Source organism: Microtus pennsylvanicus, chromosome 7 (genome assembly GCF_037038515.1).
Source record: "Microtus pennsylvanicus isolate mMicPen1 chromosome 7, mMicPen1.hap1, whole genome shotgun sequence".
In the NCBI taxonomy this organism is placed as follows: Eukaryota; Metazoa; Chordata; class Mammalia; order Rodentia; family Cricetidae; genus Microtus; species Microtus pennsylvanicus.
In genome coordinates this window covers 122,907,964-122,925,554 of record NC_134585.1, presented here as the reverse complement: position 1 = coordinate 122,925,554, position 17,591 = coordinate 122,907,964, and the positions used below count along the sequence as shown (strand labels likewise).

General features: G+C 48.7%; 3 protein-coding genes and 1 long non-coding RNA gene across 5 annotated transcripts; 1 reads left to right on the top strand and 3 right to left on the bottom strand.

The window, feature by feature from the left end:
- Positions 1-1,070: 1,070 nt before the first annotated feature.
- Lenep (lens epithelial protein) lies at positions 1,071-1,674 on the bottom strand. The gene is made up of 2 exons (XM_075978437.1): positions 1,296-1,674; positions 1,071-1,210 (listed from the first exon to the last, which is right to left on the bottom strand). The coding sequence occupies exon 1, from the start codon at positions 1,534-1,536 to the stop codon at positions 1,351-1,353; it is 186 nt and encodes a 61-aa protein (XP_075834552.1). The 5' UTR covers positions 1,537-1,674; the 3' UTR covers positions 1,071-1,210; positions 1,296-1,350.
- Positions 1,675-2,021: 347 nt separating this feature from the next.
- Flad1 (flavin adenine dinucleotide synthetase 1) lies at positions 2,022-10,281 on the bottom strand. Of its 2 annotated transcripts, none has more exons than XM_075978435.1 (8): positions 10,199-10,281; positions 9,545-9,767; positions 6,819-7,563; positions 5,940-6,087; positions 4,608-4,706; positions 4,334-4,523; positions 2,328-2,401; positions 2,022-2,240 (listed from the first exon to the last, which is right to left on the bottom strand). In XM_075978435.1, exons 2-8 carry the CDS (start codon positions 9,623-9,625, stop codon positions 2,105-2,107), a joined length of 1,473 nt encoding a protein of 490 aa, XP_075834550.1. In that variant the 5' UTR covers positions 9,626-9,767; positions 10,199-10,281; the 3' UTR covers positions 2,022-2,104. The 2 variants fall into 2 exon arrangements, with proteins under 2 accessions (XP_075834550.1, XP_075834551.1); XM_075978436.1 differs by having other exon boundaries at positions 9,963-10,248.
- A 218-nt stretch (positions 10,282-10,499) lies between these two features.
- Positions 10,500-16,196, top strand: LOC142853434 (uncharacterized). Its single transcript, XR_012911209.1, has 3 exons — positions 10,500-10,574; positions 15,972-16,076; positions 16,157-16,196. It is a non-coding gene; the product is annotated as an uncharacterized LOC142853434 (long non-coding RNA).
- Cks1b (CDC28 protein kinase regulatory subunit 1B) lies at positions 13,105-17,539 on the bottom strand. The gene is made up of 3 exons (XM_075978434.1): positions 17,387-17,539; positions 14,124-14,251; positions 13,105-13,590 (listed from the first exon to the last, which is right to left on the bottom strand). The coding sequence occupies exons 1-3, from the start codon at positions 17,443-17,445 to the stop codon at positions 13,538-13,540; spliced, it is 240 nt and encodes a 79-aa protein (XP_075834549.1). The 5' UTR covers positions 17,446-17,539; the 3' UTR covers positions 13,105-13,537.
- Positions 17,540-17,591: the final 52 nt, after the last annotated feature.

Here is a 17,591-nt window from a genome sequence, read left to right as displayed (position 1 = left end):
ACAAAAGTGTTTATTTATGTGTTTACTTGTAGCCCTGGCTGGCCTAGAACTTGCTGTGTAGATCAGGTTGGTCTCAAAATCCGCCTGCTGCTGCCTCCCAAGTGCTGGAATTAAAGGCATGCGCCACCACAACTAGTTCACATAGTATCTGTATGACAACAAAAATCAGGGTTTGGGATAGCGTTCAGTCCCCAACCCCCAAACTCAAACAACCAACCAGACAACCAACAATAAACAAACCCCAAAAGGCCCAGAGAAAAAGGAGTTGACTAAGAAAAAGACTAAAGAAGAGCTGGCCCCAGGGAGGGAGACAGGAACTAAATACTACCTCCACTACCTCCAGGTCGGTGTTGCAGTTAAGAGGCGGGCAGTGACAGGCCAGGGTGCTCAGAGAGAAAGGGGGCTTAGGTGAGGTGGTGATCCGCGTGAACAAATTAATAAACACGCACACAAACTGCTGATGTTGCTAAGAGAGGGTTGGTGTACTCACTCAGACTCCTGAGAGAGGTGTGCTATGATAGGCCTGAGGGACTGGTGTGAATACACAGATGTTTTCTCTCATAGCTGTGTGAACGGGGACACCTTCCACAAGCTGGGTCCCATGTTCCTTAGAGACAGGGAACTTCCTAGGGCACATCTCCTATTTGGAAAAAGGCTGAGTCTCTTGGATCCCCATCCTAGTACCCTGGGACTCACAGAATAAGGCTCATTCTATTCTGCTATCACAGAGGCCAGGAGGAACCTGGTGTTTCTGTCCCGCTCTTCTATCCTGGCACCAGAGTCAGCAAACCTGTTTTGTTTTGTCTCAATTCTCCAGAGATCCATCCTTCTTCCTTGGTCTGCACTCCGCTCTAAAGCCCTTTCCGGGCACACATGTCCTCATTCCCCTTTAGACATTTAGGATTTTTGGCCTCAAGGGCCCATTTATTTTATGTGTAGTTCAGGATTCCCAGAGATCTTAGGGGCAGTTCCTGGTTCTTCAAGTACATCTGAGTTGGTGGGCTCATTATACCCATTTTGGAGGCTGCAGTCTCATTGGCGTCTTAGCCAGCAAGCCAAGCTCGTGCCTACCAGACATACAGCAGAGACGGGAGCTGGGAATGGGTGCCCCAGGCAGGTCAGACAGATGGACAACTCAAAGCAGGGTCCGTATTTCACTCTTCCCGTGTTGGTGGCCCATCCTTGGTGAGGCCAGCTGGCTCCAGGAGTCCTAAAGAAAATATGGGACAGCTGGGCTGCAGGTTCCACCACTGAAGCTGCAGCCACACCCCCTGACATCTGCCCTCCCCACCCACCTGAGTGATGCAGGTCTTGGTGTCAGGGGTGACAGGAGGTGCTCCCCCGCCACCACTAATCCAGTAATTCCTTGACACACCAGCAACAGAGGAGGATGTAGGCTATTTCCTTCAGAGTTCGCTGTAAGCCCTCCCACCCTGTGCCCATCTTAATGACAGGCACCTGGAGACCGGTGCCTCGAAGGACATTTCCCAGGGAGGAGGGCAGGGCCTGGGTTAGGGGTTGCATTGGCGGCTTCATGTGAACAGCAGCCCAGTGGAAGGGTGTGGTGCTGCCTTTGGGGCCTTTTATCCACTGTCCCCACCCCCTCAGGCCTCATGACTAAGGACAAAGGCTCTGGGGTCTAGCAAAAGATGGTTCTGGGCCTTGGAACAGGCTGAATCAGCCCTACAGACAGGGGTGGTGGCTGTTAGAAGGGAGGGCTTGGCTATTCCATCTCCCATCCTCCACAGCCAGGAGAGCTTAATTCCCTTCTGCGCAGGCAGTCCCCTGCCTGGTTTCCTACTCCCAATGGTTGGTATCCTCGGTCTGGCTGCCGGTTCCCACTTGGTGGCTCTGGCTAAGGCTGGCACTAAGAATCATCCCTATTAGCTCCTTTCTGGTATGTTCTAGCTCACTCTGGGACCAAGTGAGCACTGCCAGTTCAGAGCTGGCATCCTTGGTTCACTTATGCTTCCCTTGACCTTGAAGCAGGAAGGGCGGCAGAGCAACAGGCACCAACAACGGTCAGGGAGGTATGATTTACTGCCATGACAGGTTATACCCCGGGCCAGCCCCTTCCCTGCGTCTTGTCCCAGTTTGTGTAAGATCACATGCGGGAATTCCTTTCCTCGTCTTCGTTCTCTAGTAGGTATGCTGGGCGGTAGATGGGGTGCCCTCCTGGGCTCAGGCACTTCAGGGCTGGGTTCTGCACTGTGTTCTCCCGACTCCCCAGTGATGTGTACCTGGAGTGTTGAAACAGGAGCATGTGGATAACAAGGTGGGTTCTCCTTATCCCAGCATCCTCCCCACACCCCACCCAACAACCTTACCCTTGGTCATACAGGACACAGTATGGGACAAAGAGCTGGCGCAGAAAATCCCAGATGTCTCTGTAGGTCCAATCCTATAAATGACAGACAGTAGAGAGATGGAGAGAGTCCTTACTCCGGCCAGTTTCCACTCCCCATCCATTTTGCCCCTGTAGTGGAAGCTTCAGGAGAATGGGGAAGGACTGTGTGTTTAAGCCTGGAGCTTTCTGCCATGGTGAAAGTGTCTAGTCCTATTGTGGGCATCTGAAATGTGGCTCATGTGACTTAAAAAGTGAGCTTTTGGGCTGGAGAGATGGCTCAGAAGTTAAGAGCACTGACTGTTCTTCCAGAGGACCCAGGGTCAATTCCCAGCACCCACAATTTGGCTCCCAACTGTCTGTGGCTCTAGCTCCAGGGACTGACATCCTCTTTCAGACTCCAGCACCTGGAGTGCACACAGCACTCAGACATTCATGCAGGCAAAGCACCATACACAGAAAATATTTGTAAGTGGGTTTTCTCTCCTCTGGTAGGGTCTGACTATGTAGCTCATGCAGTTCCCAAGACGGCATCCTCCTGCCGTATCTTCCCACGTGCTGGAAGCTGAGGTGTGCACGACTAGGCACGTCTTACAGATTTCGGCTGGCCTTGCTCTCAATATACTGCCAGGAATGCCCTTGGACTTCCGTTCCTCTCCCGCTCCCAATTCCCCAGTGACCTAACCTAGAGGGTAAGATAGAAGGCAAGTGTGTGCACCCCAGAGTACACTCCACCCAGTGTGCTCCAGCCTGGTTCATGTGGTCTGGTGACTGAATGCAGAGCTCTGTACAAACTAGGCAGGTGCTCTACCAAATGAGCCCACCCAGCCCTAAGAACTTTTTTTTTTTTTTTTGGTTTTTCGAGACAGGGTTTCTCTGTAGGTTTGGAGCCTGTCCTGGAACTAGCTCTTGTAGACCAGGCTGGTCTCAAACTCCCAGAGATCCGCCTGCCTCTGCCTCCCGAGTGCTGGGATTAAAGGCGTGCACCACCACCGCCCGGCCCTAAGAACTTTTTAAATTTTATCTAAGTTAAAAAAAATGACATTACAAATCACATGCCATAAATTTCACCTTTTGAAAATAAATAGCCCAAGGCTTTTGTTTGCTTTTCTTTTTTCTTTTTTCCAGGTTTTTCGAGACAGAGTTTTTCTCTCTGTAGCTTTGGAGCCTGTCCTGGAACTAGCTCTTGTAGACCAGGCTGGACTCAAACTCACAGAGATCCGCCTGCCTCTGCCTCCCAAGTGCTGGGATTAAAGGCGTGCGCCACCATCGCCCAGCTGGCTTTTGTTTTCTTTAGACAGGGTTTTACCCAGGCTGGCCTGACGTAGTCACAGAACCCTCTTCCTCACCCTCTCAGTGGTCTCAATCATCCCTATTGTTTACCTTTCTGTGTTTGAAATAGGGTCTCATATGTTCTCAAAATCACAATGTAGCTAAGACTTACCTTGAACCTTAAAAAATTGTATTATGTGTGGTGTGTGCACACATGTGCAGGGAATGTATGAGGTCAAAGGTCAAACTGTGGGAGCCAGTGTTCTCTTCTACCACCTGGGTCCTGGAGATCAATGAGGTCATCACATTTGGCAGCCAGTCTTGGCTGAGCCATCTTGCCAACTCTGGCCCTGAACTTCTAATTCTCCTGAAGGCTGGAATTATAAGCATGAACCACCATACAGGATTTTCAGGTGTGCTGGGCAAGCACTATAACAAACGATCCATATCCTCAGCCCCATAATCTATATTTCATTTCAATTCCATTTCAAGTATGAGCACATGACTATCATATTGGCTAGCACAGGCCCAGGGCACTGCTTTGACCACAGTGAAAAGCACAATGCAAGTTACTGAATTAATGCTCAATATTGGTCAAAAGGATGAATGAACAAATAGCACGACCTCCCTTGGGAGATAGAGCCCTGGTCTCTAGCCTCTTCCCAGCGGGCAAGGGAAAGGTACAGGACCCCAAGGCAGAAAATCCCAACGCATTACCAGCAGTGGGTTGATGCGCATGAATGAAGGCCAGCCAGGGTCGGTGGCACTGAAATGGCTGAGGCTACAGGAGTAGGGGTCAGTCCGTCGGGTTCCCATGAGGACAGCCTCCAGCTGGGGGTGTTTTTCCTGAAGCTCAGCCAGGGCTTGCTTCATGTTACCCTCAGCTTCGAACACCTGAAGGTTATACCTTAAGGAGGAAGAGAACAGAGATGAGGATCAGGGTAGGTTCTGCCAAGGCCCCCATGGAGTCCAAAATTTCAAGTTCCAATACCTCTTGATGGTGTCTTGTAGAAACTGTTCCAACTCAGGGAAAGTCGAGATGCTACGGATGTACAGGATCTGGAGAGGCTTTGGAACATCAGGAAATCTCCTGGGGAGAGTAAGGATCCACAGAGTTGCTAGGGAGGGCAGAAAAGCTGCTCTCCAAAGAGCTCTCAGGATTCTCTTTGGCTCCTAGGATCACGAACAGCCATGCTCCCCACCCCCCTTTAAGTTTTTTTTGAGACAGGATTTCTCTGTGTAGCCCTGGCTGTCCCTGAACTCCCTCTGTAGACCAGGCTGGCCTTGAACTCAGAGAGATCTGCCCGCCTCTCCTGAGCACTGGCATTAAAGACCCACTTCCTCCAATGCTCTTTCATTCTTCCGTTTTGAGAAAGGTCTTGCTGTGTAGCCCAGGCTATGCTGTAATTTGTTATGTAGCAGCTGGCCTTACACTTGCACCCCTGGTTTAGCATCCTGAGGAGGGGTTATAGGAATGTGCCACGGTGCCTGTCTGTCTCGTTCTGTGCTCAAACTAAGCATCATTTCTGTTATTCTACAATAAAGACAACAATAAAAAACATCTGGGTCTCATTGATTGGCCGGGAACTCACTATAGACCAGGTTAGTCTCAAATCATAGCAATGCATCTCCACTGCCTCTGTTGAGATTAAACCACACCCAGCTGATTTTTTGTTTTTTAAATAGGACTTTAAACAACTCAGGGTTAAGCCCAGAGAATCTAGATAACAAACAGGACCTTAAGAGAGACATACATGGATCTACATAGGAAGGAGAAAAAGACAAGATCTCCAGGGTAAATTGGGAGCGTGGGGGTCATGGGAGAAAGTAGGAGGGAGGAGAGGGGAGTAAAATGTACAGCCCAATAAAACAAAAAGAAAAATCTTGTGGGCTTAAGGGTTAGTCCAGCAATTAAAAGCACTTGTTGCTCTTGTGAAGGACCTAAGTTCCATTCCCAGAACCCATACAGTGACCCACAACCCCTCTGTAACTCCATGCCCTGATGAGCCAATGCTCTTGTGACCAAGGCTTGTATGAGGTGCATACACAACACTCCCTAGGCTAGCCCCCCGTTCCTGAGCTCCGATGAGACATCGTGACATCTCCTCCCCTGCCTGCTAGGACTGCTACCTTGCTAGGCCATGATTTCTGGTAAATCTCACCTACACTGTGACTTTCTTGTGGTAGGGGATGGGCACTGCTCGACCACTCAGCTGCCTTTCCTAGCAAGCCCCACCTCTACACCCTTTCTCCCTTCCCAAGGGAGAGCTGCAGAGGTTTTGTGTAGGCATTTCTGGGGCTCTGGCCCCTGAGGCGGGCTTACTTTTGCACAGCTGCATGGAAGAGGTGGAGGAGGGCGGTGCAGTCCTTGCCTCCGTTGAAGCCCACACAGAGCTTGGAGAGGTCGTACTGATCGAGGGCAGTCTCAATGGTCTGTAGGGCGCTAGCTACCTTTCTCCCCAGACATGATCCTGCCATGGAGACAGGGAAGAGAACATCAACTAGACGAACATGGCTGTCAAAGAAGTCATGTTACCCTTGTTAGAAAGTTGTACTATTTTTCTGTGGGATCAAAGCCAAACTCTTCACGCTGTCCTGCACTGTTTGCCTCTCTGCCAGCTGCTTAGCCCCACCTCACACAACCTTGGTTTCAGCATTTCCTCTGGGGCAGACTGAGGGGTGGGAATGTGGGCTGCTCGGGTTTGCTTCCACCTTCCGTAGCTCCGTTTGCTTCCTCCCAATCTCCTTTCACATTGTTCCTGCGCCCTCCAGCTCCAACCACACTCTCATCTCTCGGGTTTGGTCATGTTTTTCTGACCCCAAATCAAAGCTGCTATCTCTGGGGTGGAATCTGCTTCCGACTCACATCCCATTTTGTTGAACTCCTCAAGGAAGAGCACACTTGTCCTGACACCCAGCACAGTGCTGGGGCAGGGGGCTGGATCTATGGGGAGCCCTCCAAAGCATTTTTTTTTTTTTTTTTTGGTTTTTCGAGACAGGGTTTCTCTGTGGCTTTGGAGCCTGTCCTGGAACTAGCTCTTGTAGACCAGCCTGGTCTCGAACTCACAGAGATCCGCCTGCCTCTGCCTCCCGAGTGCTGGGATTAAAGGCGTGCGCCACCATCGCCCGGCCCGAAGCATTTCTAGATCTGGAGAAGAACCCAGACTCTGGGCCACGAAGCCTTCCCCAAAGAGACTCCTACCTGACTGAGCGAGTTTGTATACGGCCTCGCCAGCCTGCTCAACAGCATTGGGCAGGTAGGGGACCAATGATCCCTGAGGCAGATGTGCAGTGAGATAGGCCAGACATTCCTCCAAGGGTTCTTTCTCTTCAGAGTCTAGAATCAGCTTCACCTGATAGTAGTTGCTGCCCCAATCAGGGTAGGAGCCCAGGCTAAGCTTACGCCCAAAGTGGGCCTGGGCCTCAGTGAGGATGGGGGCAATGGAGCCCTCGGAAGCAGCCACATACAACTCCTTCACGTGGAATTGCACAGCTGTGTTTTGGAACAGTCCTTTCAGTCCCTCCAACGCTCGTCGCAGCAGCTCCGGAATTCCTGGGAAGAGGTAGACATTTCGGACAGAGACCAGTGGGAACCTGAAGGGCTGGCCAGTGCGAGGATCTGTGCCGTAATGCAGGCGGGCAGAGGAGGGCACCATCGACAGCTTCTCCCAACCCTCCCCTCCTAGGATTTTGATGGCTGCTTGGAGTTCAGGGTGTGGTCTGAGCTCCTCCCCAAAGGCCTTTGCCACCGCCTCAAATGTTACATCGTCATGAGTGGGGCCGATGCCCCCCGCAGTGAGGACGTGAGTGAAGCGGCTGGAGAATGAGGTGACCTCGGCTGCAATGGTGGCTACCTCATCAGGTACAACAGAGACTCGGCAAACCTGGACCCCCAGCGAGCGCAGTGTCCGGCATATAAAGTAAGTGTTGGTATCTTGAGTGTGTCCCTAGGGATTGGAGGAAGGATAAGACTGTCAGTGCTGGGGGATGAAGGGCAGAGGGGGAGATAGCTACATCTAACGATGGGGTGCTCTGTTTTGGGGAGGGTACCTACTTAGGCTGCCAAGGAGCTTGGAGTGGGAACAAGAATGAGAAAATCAGCCGGGCGGTGGTGGCGCACGCCTTTAATCCCAGCACTCAGGAGGCAGAGGCAGGCGGACCTCTGTGAGTTCGAGGCCAGCCTCGTCTACAAGAGTTAATTCCAGGCACCAAAGCTACAGAGAAAGCCTGTCTTGAAAAGGGAGGATTCTCCTTGGGGCTGCTTTGCTATCTATTCATCCTGACCTCACTTACATTTATAGATTTGGTTGTCAATTCTGCAGTTTGATCTTGACCTCACCTACAGATTCAGTCACTAATTCTGTGTGGATCTTCTGACTCGGACCAGCCCAAAAGTTTCAACTGTGGGAGCTGACTTCCAGTGCCTATGGGACAGCCTCACCATATTTCTGGTGATTGTTATTTGCTCACTGGCGTCCCAGACACTGCCCATGGTCAGTTAGGCCTTTTATTTTGCAACCCCACTTCTGAAAATTCTCACCTTCTTCTCTCTTCACTGTTAGGCTGGGCCTTAGCACCTTTCACCCGGACAATGCCGACAGCCTCCAGCCCCTATGCTCTGCCCTGCCTTCTAAGTAACCTTTCTGCTGTGTCACTGTGTGCTCAAAAGCATGTGTTGTTTCCAACTGCAGACAGAAGAACACTCAAATCTTTTGCAATCATTAAAGGCCTGCTGGCTACGGAGTGCTTCTTCTTTCCTAGCTTTAACTTTTACTTCTCTATAGAGGGATGAGTTGTTAAGAGTTTGTGTTGGACCCAATCTCAAAATAAAATAAACAAAAACGTCAGCGTTCTGAAGTTAAAGAGATGGCTCAGCTGAGAAGAGTGTGCGCTGCTTTTCCAGAGTTTGGTCCCCAGCACCAACACTGGGCAGGCAGCTCACAGTAGCCTTAAGTCCCACTCCAGGGAATCTTACACCTTCTTCTGGCCTCTGTGGGCATTCCCAGATACATACACAGACACATAAACATAAAATAAAAACCTTTAAGCCAGGTGGCACACCTCTTTCTTTAATTTCAGCACTCCGGAGGTAGAGGCAGGTGGATCTTTGTGAGTTTAAGTCCAGTCTGATCTACATACTGAGTTCCAGAACAGCCAGGGCTGCCTCAGAAAAAGTTTGTGCTTTGGAGTAGGGAAGAATTGGGCTAGAATTCCATCTCTACCATTTTCTTTCTTTTATTTATTTTAAGGCAGGGTTTCTCTGTGTAGCCCTGGCTGTCCTTGAACTCACTATGTAAACCAGGCTAGCCTCAAACTCACAGAAGTCTACCTGCTTCTGCCTTCTAAGTGCTGGGACTAAAGGTGTGTGTCACGTGTGTCGTGTGCTCCCATCACGTTGTAGGCTTGTGAACTTGGGCAAGTTTCCCAGCCTCTTTTAGGCTGTTTCATAATCTATTGAGATTTGTAATAAAAACCCCAACTTTATGGAATTGTTGCTAATTCCATATGTAATATAAGGCCACATGTAATATAAAAAGGATCAGGACAAAATTACTATGACAAACCTATGCCTGCCATATTCTCTAGTAAAAAAAACCCCTGATCACCTCTCTTCTAGTACCTTCCTTCTCGCTCACCTGTCCAGTCTGCTGAGCTCCTAGAATAATTTCCAAATAGGCTGGATACACATTAATTACACCTGTGCTTTCTCTACTTACTGCTCCTCCCACCACCATAAGTTGTAGGGAAGTTGCTACCCATCTTTCAACAGAAAAACTCAGTAACAGGAGGGTCACTTTTCCTCCAATATGTTGGGACCCACTACAGGGCAAGCAAGAGGATTCCCATCCCAGTTCATCACCTTTCCCCCGGAAGGAAAGCCCACAGCAAGAGAATATCGTGCCTTCCCCTCTTCAGTTCTAGACACACCTTAAGGATCTCATCTCCAACAATGATGATGCCCGCCGTCACGCTGCGTCCCGGAGGAAGTTCAGAGGCCCTAGATGCCATGGTCTTGCCCTCGCTGCTCTTTTGTAAGGCTCTCCTATAGCCACTCAGAACCCCAAATAGGGGACGTAAGCACCGAGGGGCCGCCAGGTCTACAGGATACTGGGGGCCATAGCCTGAGAACAGAGTCGGGAGTCAAGGGAACCTGGAAGAGCCAGAAAAGACAATGGAGAGGGCAGGAGTGTACCTTCCTTCTTAGAAGAAGGCTCAGTCTTCTCTAGTCACAACCTTTAGAAACGTTTTCTTTACTCCGGCCTCTTTAACGTATTCTCAAGCCCCAGGATCCTAAAAGCGTCTTGATTCCTGTTCCCTTAAAGTGCCGTGTTCTTCCAAAACCTACCACTTTAGATATCGCCGTCTGCCGAGCAGGTCTGGAATTTATCTGGGGTATCTGTACCTTTAAGCGTCTCTTCTCTGGGTCACCTGTCCCTTTAAATGTTTTCCTTATTCTGGGCCTCGGGCCCCTTTAAATGCTTTCTTCTCCTCTCCTCCCTCCCCTCTCCGCCACTGACTAGAACTCAACCTACTTCTGCACCCTTTCTAGCCCGAAATCTGTTATCTCATCAGATCACTGACCTGGTACCATCCTGCCTATTTTGCCCCTTCGCATGGCCCTTCGCTCTTTCCTTTCCGCACGTCCTACGACAGCTTCCGTACTCAAAGTCCCGCCTTACAGCACTTCATGCTGGTTGGTTATTTTGGCTGTCGCTTACAACTATCAGTGGTCCTATTGGTCTAGCCGGCAGTCGCTTACGCGCTTTATCTAGGCGCTGAAGGAAATGCAAAATTGTTATTGGCAACACCACATGGTCATCACTGCCCGGAAATAAAAATAGGGGTCAAGCCTTTGTCCGTGGAGGGCGGGACTTAGGGTTGGGGACGCTACAGGAGCTAGATGGGAGGTCCCTAAGGACTGTCGGGTGCCGCTTCCTTGTACTGGAGGAAAATGAAGGTGTGATTCTGTTTCATTCAAATACTTAGAAAAAACCATTTAGGCAGAAACGCACTGTATAGCCCTGGAACTTGTTTATATAGACCAGCCTGGCTTCGAACTCTGCCTCTTCCTACGGAGTGCTGAGATTCGAAGCGTGCGCTACCAGGCCTTGCTGCATTCTCACCCTTGTGTGCTCATTACTGTTTTCATTACTAAGGCTAATTCTAGGCAGGGGTCAGGGGCTGGTGTTGGCGTCCTGTAACCCTGGCTGTCCTGGATCACACTATGGCTGGCCTCCAACTCAAGAGATGTGCCTGCCTCCGTCTCCCAAATCCTGGAATTATAGGTGTGCGCTACCGCCCAGGTTGGCCTCTTAAATGTAAGGTTCAGGGTGAGTTTAAGACACCTTCGGTAATCCCAGCACTCGGGAGGCAGAGGCAGGTGGATCTCTGTGAGTTCAAGGCCAGCCTGGTCTACAAGAGCTAGTTCCAGGACAGGTTCCAAACCTACAGAGAAACCCTGTCTCGAAAAACCAAAAAAAAAAAAAAAAAAAAAATTTAGATTCATTTGGTTTTCTTATGTATGCATCTTTTCGAGACAAAGTTTCTCTGTGTATCCCTAGCTGTCCTGGAACTCGCTTTGGACACCAAGCTGGCCTTGAACTTGGGAGATCTGCCTCCCTCATTTTGGGATTAAAGGTGTGTGTCACTATTGCAAAATTTAAAAAGTGACAGTTGAATTAGGAATAAAAGAATAGCCATGCAGTGGTGGTGCACACCTTTAATCCCAGCACTTGGGAGGCAGGGACAGGTTGATCTTAAGAGTTTGAGGCCACCCTGGGCTACACAGAGAAACCCTGTAACCTCCCCCCACAAAGACAAGAACAATAGGTGGATGTGGCAATCTCCCTTACATAAGTGTATGCTATTCTTTGGCGAAAAAAATGTTTGTAAGCATTGAGTGGGTTAGTGTCCATGTGGCACCGCACACCTGTGGAGGAAGAGCAAGCAGTGCCGTTCTCTGCTTGCACCACTGGGTTAAAGAGGTTAGGTTTGCAGCAGGAATGCTCGCTTACTTGCTAAGCCACCTTTTAAGAAACGTTTATTTTTTGTGTATAAATGCTTTACCTATGTATATTTTGTACGGCGTATGCACCTTTGGAGTTATGGATGGTTGTGAGCCCCTGGTGGTGGCTGGGAACTGCAGGTAGATCTGCAAGAGCAACCAGTGCTCTTACTGCCCAGTCATCTCTTCTGTCCAGTGCTCTTACTGCCCAGTCATCTCTTCTGTCCAGCGCTTACTGCCCAGTCATCTCTTCTGTCCAGTGCTTACTGCCCAGTCATCTCTTCTATCCAGTGCTTACTGCCCAGTCATCTCTTCTGTCCAGTGCTCTTACTGCCCAGTCATCTCTTCTATCCAGTGCTCTTACTGCCCAGTCATCTCTTCTATCCAGTGCTCTTACTACCCAGTCATCTCTTCTCTCCTGAGCCACCTTTGCATTTTTGTTTTTTGGACAGAGTTTTTTTGTGTAGCCTTGGCTGTCCTGGAAGTTGCTCTGTAGGGACCAGGCTGGTCTTGGACTCAGAGATCCACCTGCCTCTGCCTCCCAAGTGCTGGGATTAAGGGTAGGTGCCACCGTCCGGCGGCTTCTAGTTTATGGCAGGCATGTTTGGTCTCTGTAGATTGAACAAGAGAGTGTTCAATCTCCTGGAATCGGAGTTACAGGCAGTTGCGTGCACCCCAACATGGGTGCTGGGAATTGAATTCAGGTCTTCTGAAAGTGAAGTGGGGCTCTTACCTGCTGAGTCATGTCGTCAGTCACACCAAAGGATTACTCTGTGGGGGATCAGTACTTTCAACTTCCAGATAGTTCTGATACTCAACCCTACTTAAGTCTGCTCCATTAGTCGCTGCTGCAAGTCACAGGCACTGCAGCCCAGTACAGGCACCTACAGCAGCTTTACTACTCGGCCCCTGCCTGTCTTTCCATGCTTTTCAAATGCTGAGAATATGTAAATGGAAACTTTCAACTGTAGGAAAGTTCACCTGCTTGGATGAGACAAAGCTGCCCCAATAAAGCCATTATCTTAGGTTAGATATCAGAGTAAAATACATTTCAGCAAAAAAATGTTTTTAAAGATTTATTTATTCAATGTATCTTATGGTTTTGCCAGCATGTATATCTGTATGAGGGTGTCAGATCCCCTGGAACTGGGGTAAAAGACAGTTGTGAGCTGTCATGTGGGTGTTGGGAATTGAACCTGGGTCCTTTGGAAGAGCAGCCAGTGCTCTTAACTGCTGAGCCATCTCTCCAGTCCCTCAACAAATGTTTTCACAGTAAGTCCAATTAAAATAGATTACAAATTAGTTATTGCAATATCCATGTAAAGCTGCTATTGCAAAGAGCCATGTTTTCACCACCCACCCAAAAGGCACAGAACCAGAATGATTTCATAGTATCACCTTGGCTGCAGGAGGCAGATGGCTCAGAGGGAATGGAGGGGGCACACACTGACATGGGGACAGGACAATCTTATAACCACAGCTCTAAATTATAAAAACTTCCTTTAATAGAGGCTTGTAACATGGAAGAGATTTGTCAGATAAAATGTAGAGTTTCCAAGACACTGAAATATAAGCCGATAAGTCACCATAAATACAGCACCCAATAATAAAAACCACAACAGCAAATTCACATGGTCCCTGTAACAGCCATGATCTGATTTCACACGCTTTCAAGAGATGGCAAATATGGCCCGCTGGATAGAGCGCTCTAGGGCTTTGAAGTCACTCATCTGACAGGGTTGTGGCATTGGTGGCTCAACTCAAGAAGTAGAGCAGGTCCCAGCACTTCAGTGTATTGAACATCCTTTAAATATCAAAGTGAGAAATAAGAAAACGAGATAATCACGCCATCAGAGAGACGGTAGGAAGCAAGGACAGCTGTGTAAAGCTCGCGGCTGAAAGGTGGCTCGCCAGCTTCATTTCTTTGGCTTCTTGGGTAGTGGTCGCCGGAACAGTAAGATGTGAGGTTCTGAAAGAATCAGCGACACCATTCAAGCACAGTCTACAGTTATCCCACTGTGTCCCCCGCCCCACCACACCCACATCAGCTCCACAACCAAATTGAGACAGAGCAGACAGCCTTAGAAGCAGCCCCTGAAGTCTGACCTTTCTGCCATGTACAGAATTTTTTTCTATTGTTTGCATAGCCCTGGGGTGTCCTGTGTTAGTTTTGCCTGGCAGCTGGGTGTCTGGTGTCTTACCAAGAAACAAAACTGCCTGTGCTTGTTTGGGACACATCCAGTTATTTGCAGAGGCCATAGCCAGGGTGCATGTGGTCTTGAAAAGGGTACCCACCAGCTCGAAAAAAGACTGCAGGGTTTTGTCTTGGTTTTCAGTACGGCTGTCCCTGACCTTCCTCAATTCTCATTCTCATTCTGTCACTCTACTTCCTTTGCACAGTGAATGCAGGAAACAATCCTGTAAATGATGCCCTCCTCCCTCTATCGCTTTGGTTTGTAATCTTCCTTCAGCCAGAATGAAGCTTCCTTACGTTGCACTGACCTGGTTCATGGATCATATAATGGACCCATCCCTGACTCTGCTGAACACCAAGATTTCTCCATTCAGATTCAGACATCAAATGGGTTTTAGGGACCAGCTTGGCTATGTCCTTGGGCAACATGACATGTCTGTAAGAGAAACACGGATATGAAGAGTTCGTGGTAGACACTGACCTATATACAAAGACAAGCAGAGGAAGAAGACAGCTCACACTGTAACTCTGACACTCACAGGGATATGGATGGAGCGTTACAGGGCTATGAGGACATTCTGGGCTACAGAGAATCTATGAAAACAAACAAGTTGTCAGGCATGGTGGTACACGCCTTTAATCCCAGCACTTGGGAGGCAGAGGCAAGTAGATCTCTGAGTTCCAGTTCAGCCTGAACTACAGGTTCCAGGCTACATAGAGAAACCCTGTCTTAGGAGAAAAGCCAAAAAAGTAAACCAGGAACAACAAAACCAAACGAAACCAAAAAAAAAAAAAAAAAAAGTAACTAGCTCCTGATATCAGAGTTTTTTTTAATTTGTTTTTTTTTGTTGTTTGTTTTTCAAGACTGGATTTCTGTGTAGCTTTGGAGCCTGTCCTGGAACTCTTTCTGTAGACCAGACTAGCCTCAAACTCAGAGATCTGCCTGCCTCTACCTCCTGAGTGCTGGGATTAAAGGTGTGTGCCACTGCCCAGTCGAATTTGTATAAACAATTTTTTAAAGATTTATTTATATATGGGGCTGGAGAGATGGCTCAGTGGTTAAGAGCATTGCCTGCTCTTCCAAAGGTCCTGAGTTCAATTCCCGGAAACCACGTGGTGGCTCACAACCATCTGTAATGAAGTCTGGTGCCCTCTTATGGCCTGCAGACATACACACAGATTTATTTATATATTCTGTATACAACATCCCTGCCATGTGTGCTTGCATGCCAGAAGAGAGCAACAGATCTCATTACAGATGGTTGTGAGCCACCATGTGGTTGCTGGGAATTGAACTCAGGACCTCTCTGGAAGAGCAGTCAGTGCTCTTAACCTCTGAGCCATCTCTCCAGCCTGTATAAATCTTATTGTGGATATTGTGTAGTAGAGGCAGCTAGAAACACAGGTTTTGTAATTTATAAGAGAATATTAAAAACAAAATTAATGGACAATTTGAATGCATACCTGGATATCAGCCCCTGATGATATTTGTGTTTTCTCTGATTACCCATCTTACCCACTCTACGACTGGTCAGGAAGAAGCTACACTGTGGAGAGGAACAGTCTACTATGGTGTGGGGTGTAGAGCAGGCATAGAGAAAACATAAAGATGTTCACACCGAATTCAGTTTCCAACCCTTTTCCCCTACTTTTTTGGGACAGGGTTCCCTGTGTAACAGTCCTGGAACTCAATTTGTAGAGGCCAGGCTAGCCTCTCTGACTCAGAGATCCTCCTGCCTCTGGTTCTGGAGTGCGCAGGCACCACCACTGCCCAGCTCGTTTTCCAGTTGTGACACTTGGAAAACCGTGTGCTTTCCTAACCAAGGTCAATGGTAAAAAGAGTATCTGACTCGACTCAGACTACCTCAGGTAGAGTTTCTCAAGCTTGATGAAAAATGTACTAAATGCTACCTTTGTAGTAATAACAAGAGTCCCCACCCCGTAATTCTAGTCCAATGTCAGAGAAGAATTTACACTCTAACAAATCCTTGGCACAAAACGTGACTTCAATGCACAGGACCCCCCCCCCCAAAAAAAAAACCAAACAAACAGCCCTCCTTTAAGCAAAAACGCGGCTGCTAAGCTAAAAGTGACATCTTCTTGGGGATGAAGCTACTGATTTCTTCCCAACCATGTAAATGTTGTATGATTCACAGGTATGGAAAACAGCTGAGAACAAAAGTTAACTAGCTCCAAGGATGTAACTGTTTATCCCATCCACGGAACCAGCCAGCCTGACCTGCCTAGCTTCTGAGATCCAGGTGATGTCAGTAAAATGGTGTGGGATTTTTCTTGCCAAAAAAGACTGTTACATATTTGTCAATACACACCAATTTTCCAGGGCGCTCAAAGGCCTGGTACAGGACAGGTGAAGAATGCAGGAAAGCTAGTCAAGGAACGCAGATACATATTAGGAAAAGCGGAGGCTGGAGAGATGGCTCAGAGGTTAAGAGCACAGGCTGCTTTCCAGAGGTCCTGAGTTCAATTCCCAACAACCACATTATGGCACAACCATCTGTAATGAGATCTGGTGCCCTCCATGCCAGAACACTGTATATATAAAAAATAAATAAACATTACAAGCGATACAGACCAGTGTAATATCAACCTTGGTAGAATCTCATATTCTCTCAGTCTCAACTTAAATTCACGGATTTGGTACTATCACACCCAAAGTTTGCACATTCAGTGCAAGAATGTCTCACAATCCTTGGCAGAGAGCCAGCATCGTAGACTCTGTCTCACCGTTGTTTCTCGTCCCTGTGTTCTCAGGGTCTCCTCTAGCAACGTTTCCTCAACCGTCCCCCTTCATCGCATGCTCTCCTCACACCCGTACTCAGCTGGCCCAGGAGTCAGCTTAGTCCATTGATTTTTAGGTCCGTCACTGACCACTCTGCTGTCTCGAGACAAGGTTCCCATTCTGCAGCCCAAGCTGCCTGGAACTTGTGACAATGTTGCACCTTGACTTCCAGAATGCTGAGAACAAAGGTGTGAGCTATCGTACCGGCTAACCTTGCACCTTAACAGAACACTTGAAACCTGTCTGCACACCATAAATGCTCAAGTAGTTGAGCTACGTCCAGTCTTCATGCCTCTATCTAAAACAAGGCTGACAACCACGCTCCTGCTCTTTTCTCATAAAGTAACAATTAACACTGAAGCTCTCACAGAACTGTCCTTTCATTGAGCACAAAACTTCCAGTTCCGCTTTGGCTACTTTATCCCAGTAGACTTTGGAAGCGATCACTTCCTATTAGAAAAATTAACCTGAACCAACAAAGTTGTGAGACTGATGTGAAAATTCCAAAGGTGAACCTGATCAGAACTCCAACACGCTTCTATTTAACACCCGGCCAACTCCAGATTCCCTTCCATTGTTTTACGGCCTCCGTCTACCTTTCCGCGCATGCGCTTTGCTACGGCCGCCTCCCCCCCCAAAAAAAAAACCCTCTTGCGCACGCGCCGGTTCTGCACCGCTCTCCCCCATCCTCTGCCCTAGGTCACTAACTCCTCGCGTGCACTCTTTCGTCAAAGCGCACAACCTGGCTGTAGTCCCCGCGCCGGCACTAACCGGTACTCGAACTCCTCGTCGTCGTACTTGTCCGAATAGTAAATCTGCTTGTGAGACATGACTGTTCTGCCCGAGGGCGCCCAGCCCCGCGCTGCTGGCCTGCAGACAACTCCCAGCAGCACGCGCTCCCACCCTCTTTGGCCCCGCTTTCAAACACACCGCCTGCATTTGCTATTGGTCTCTTCGACCAAAGGCGGGACAGCTC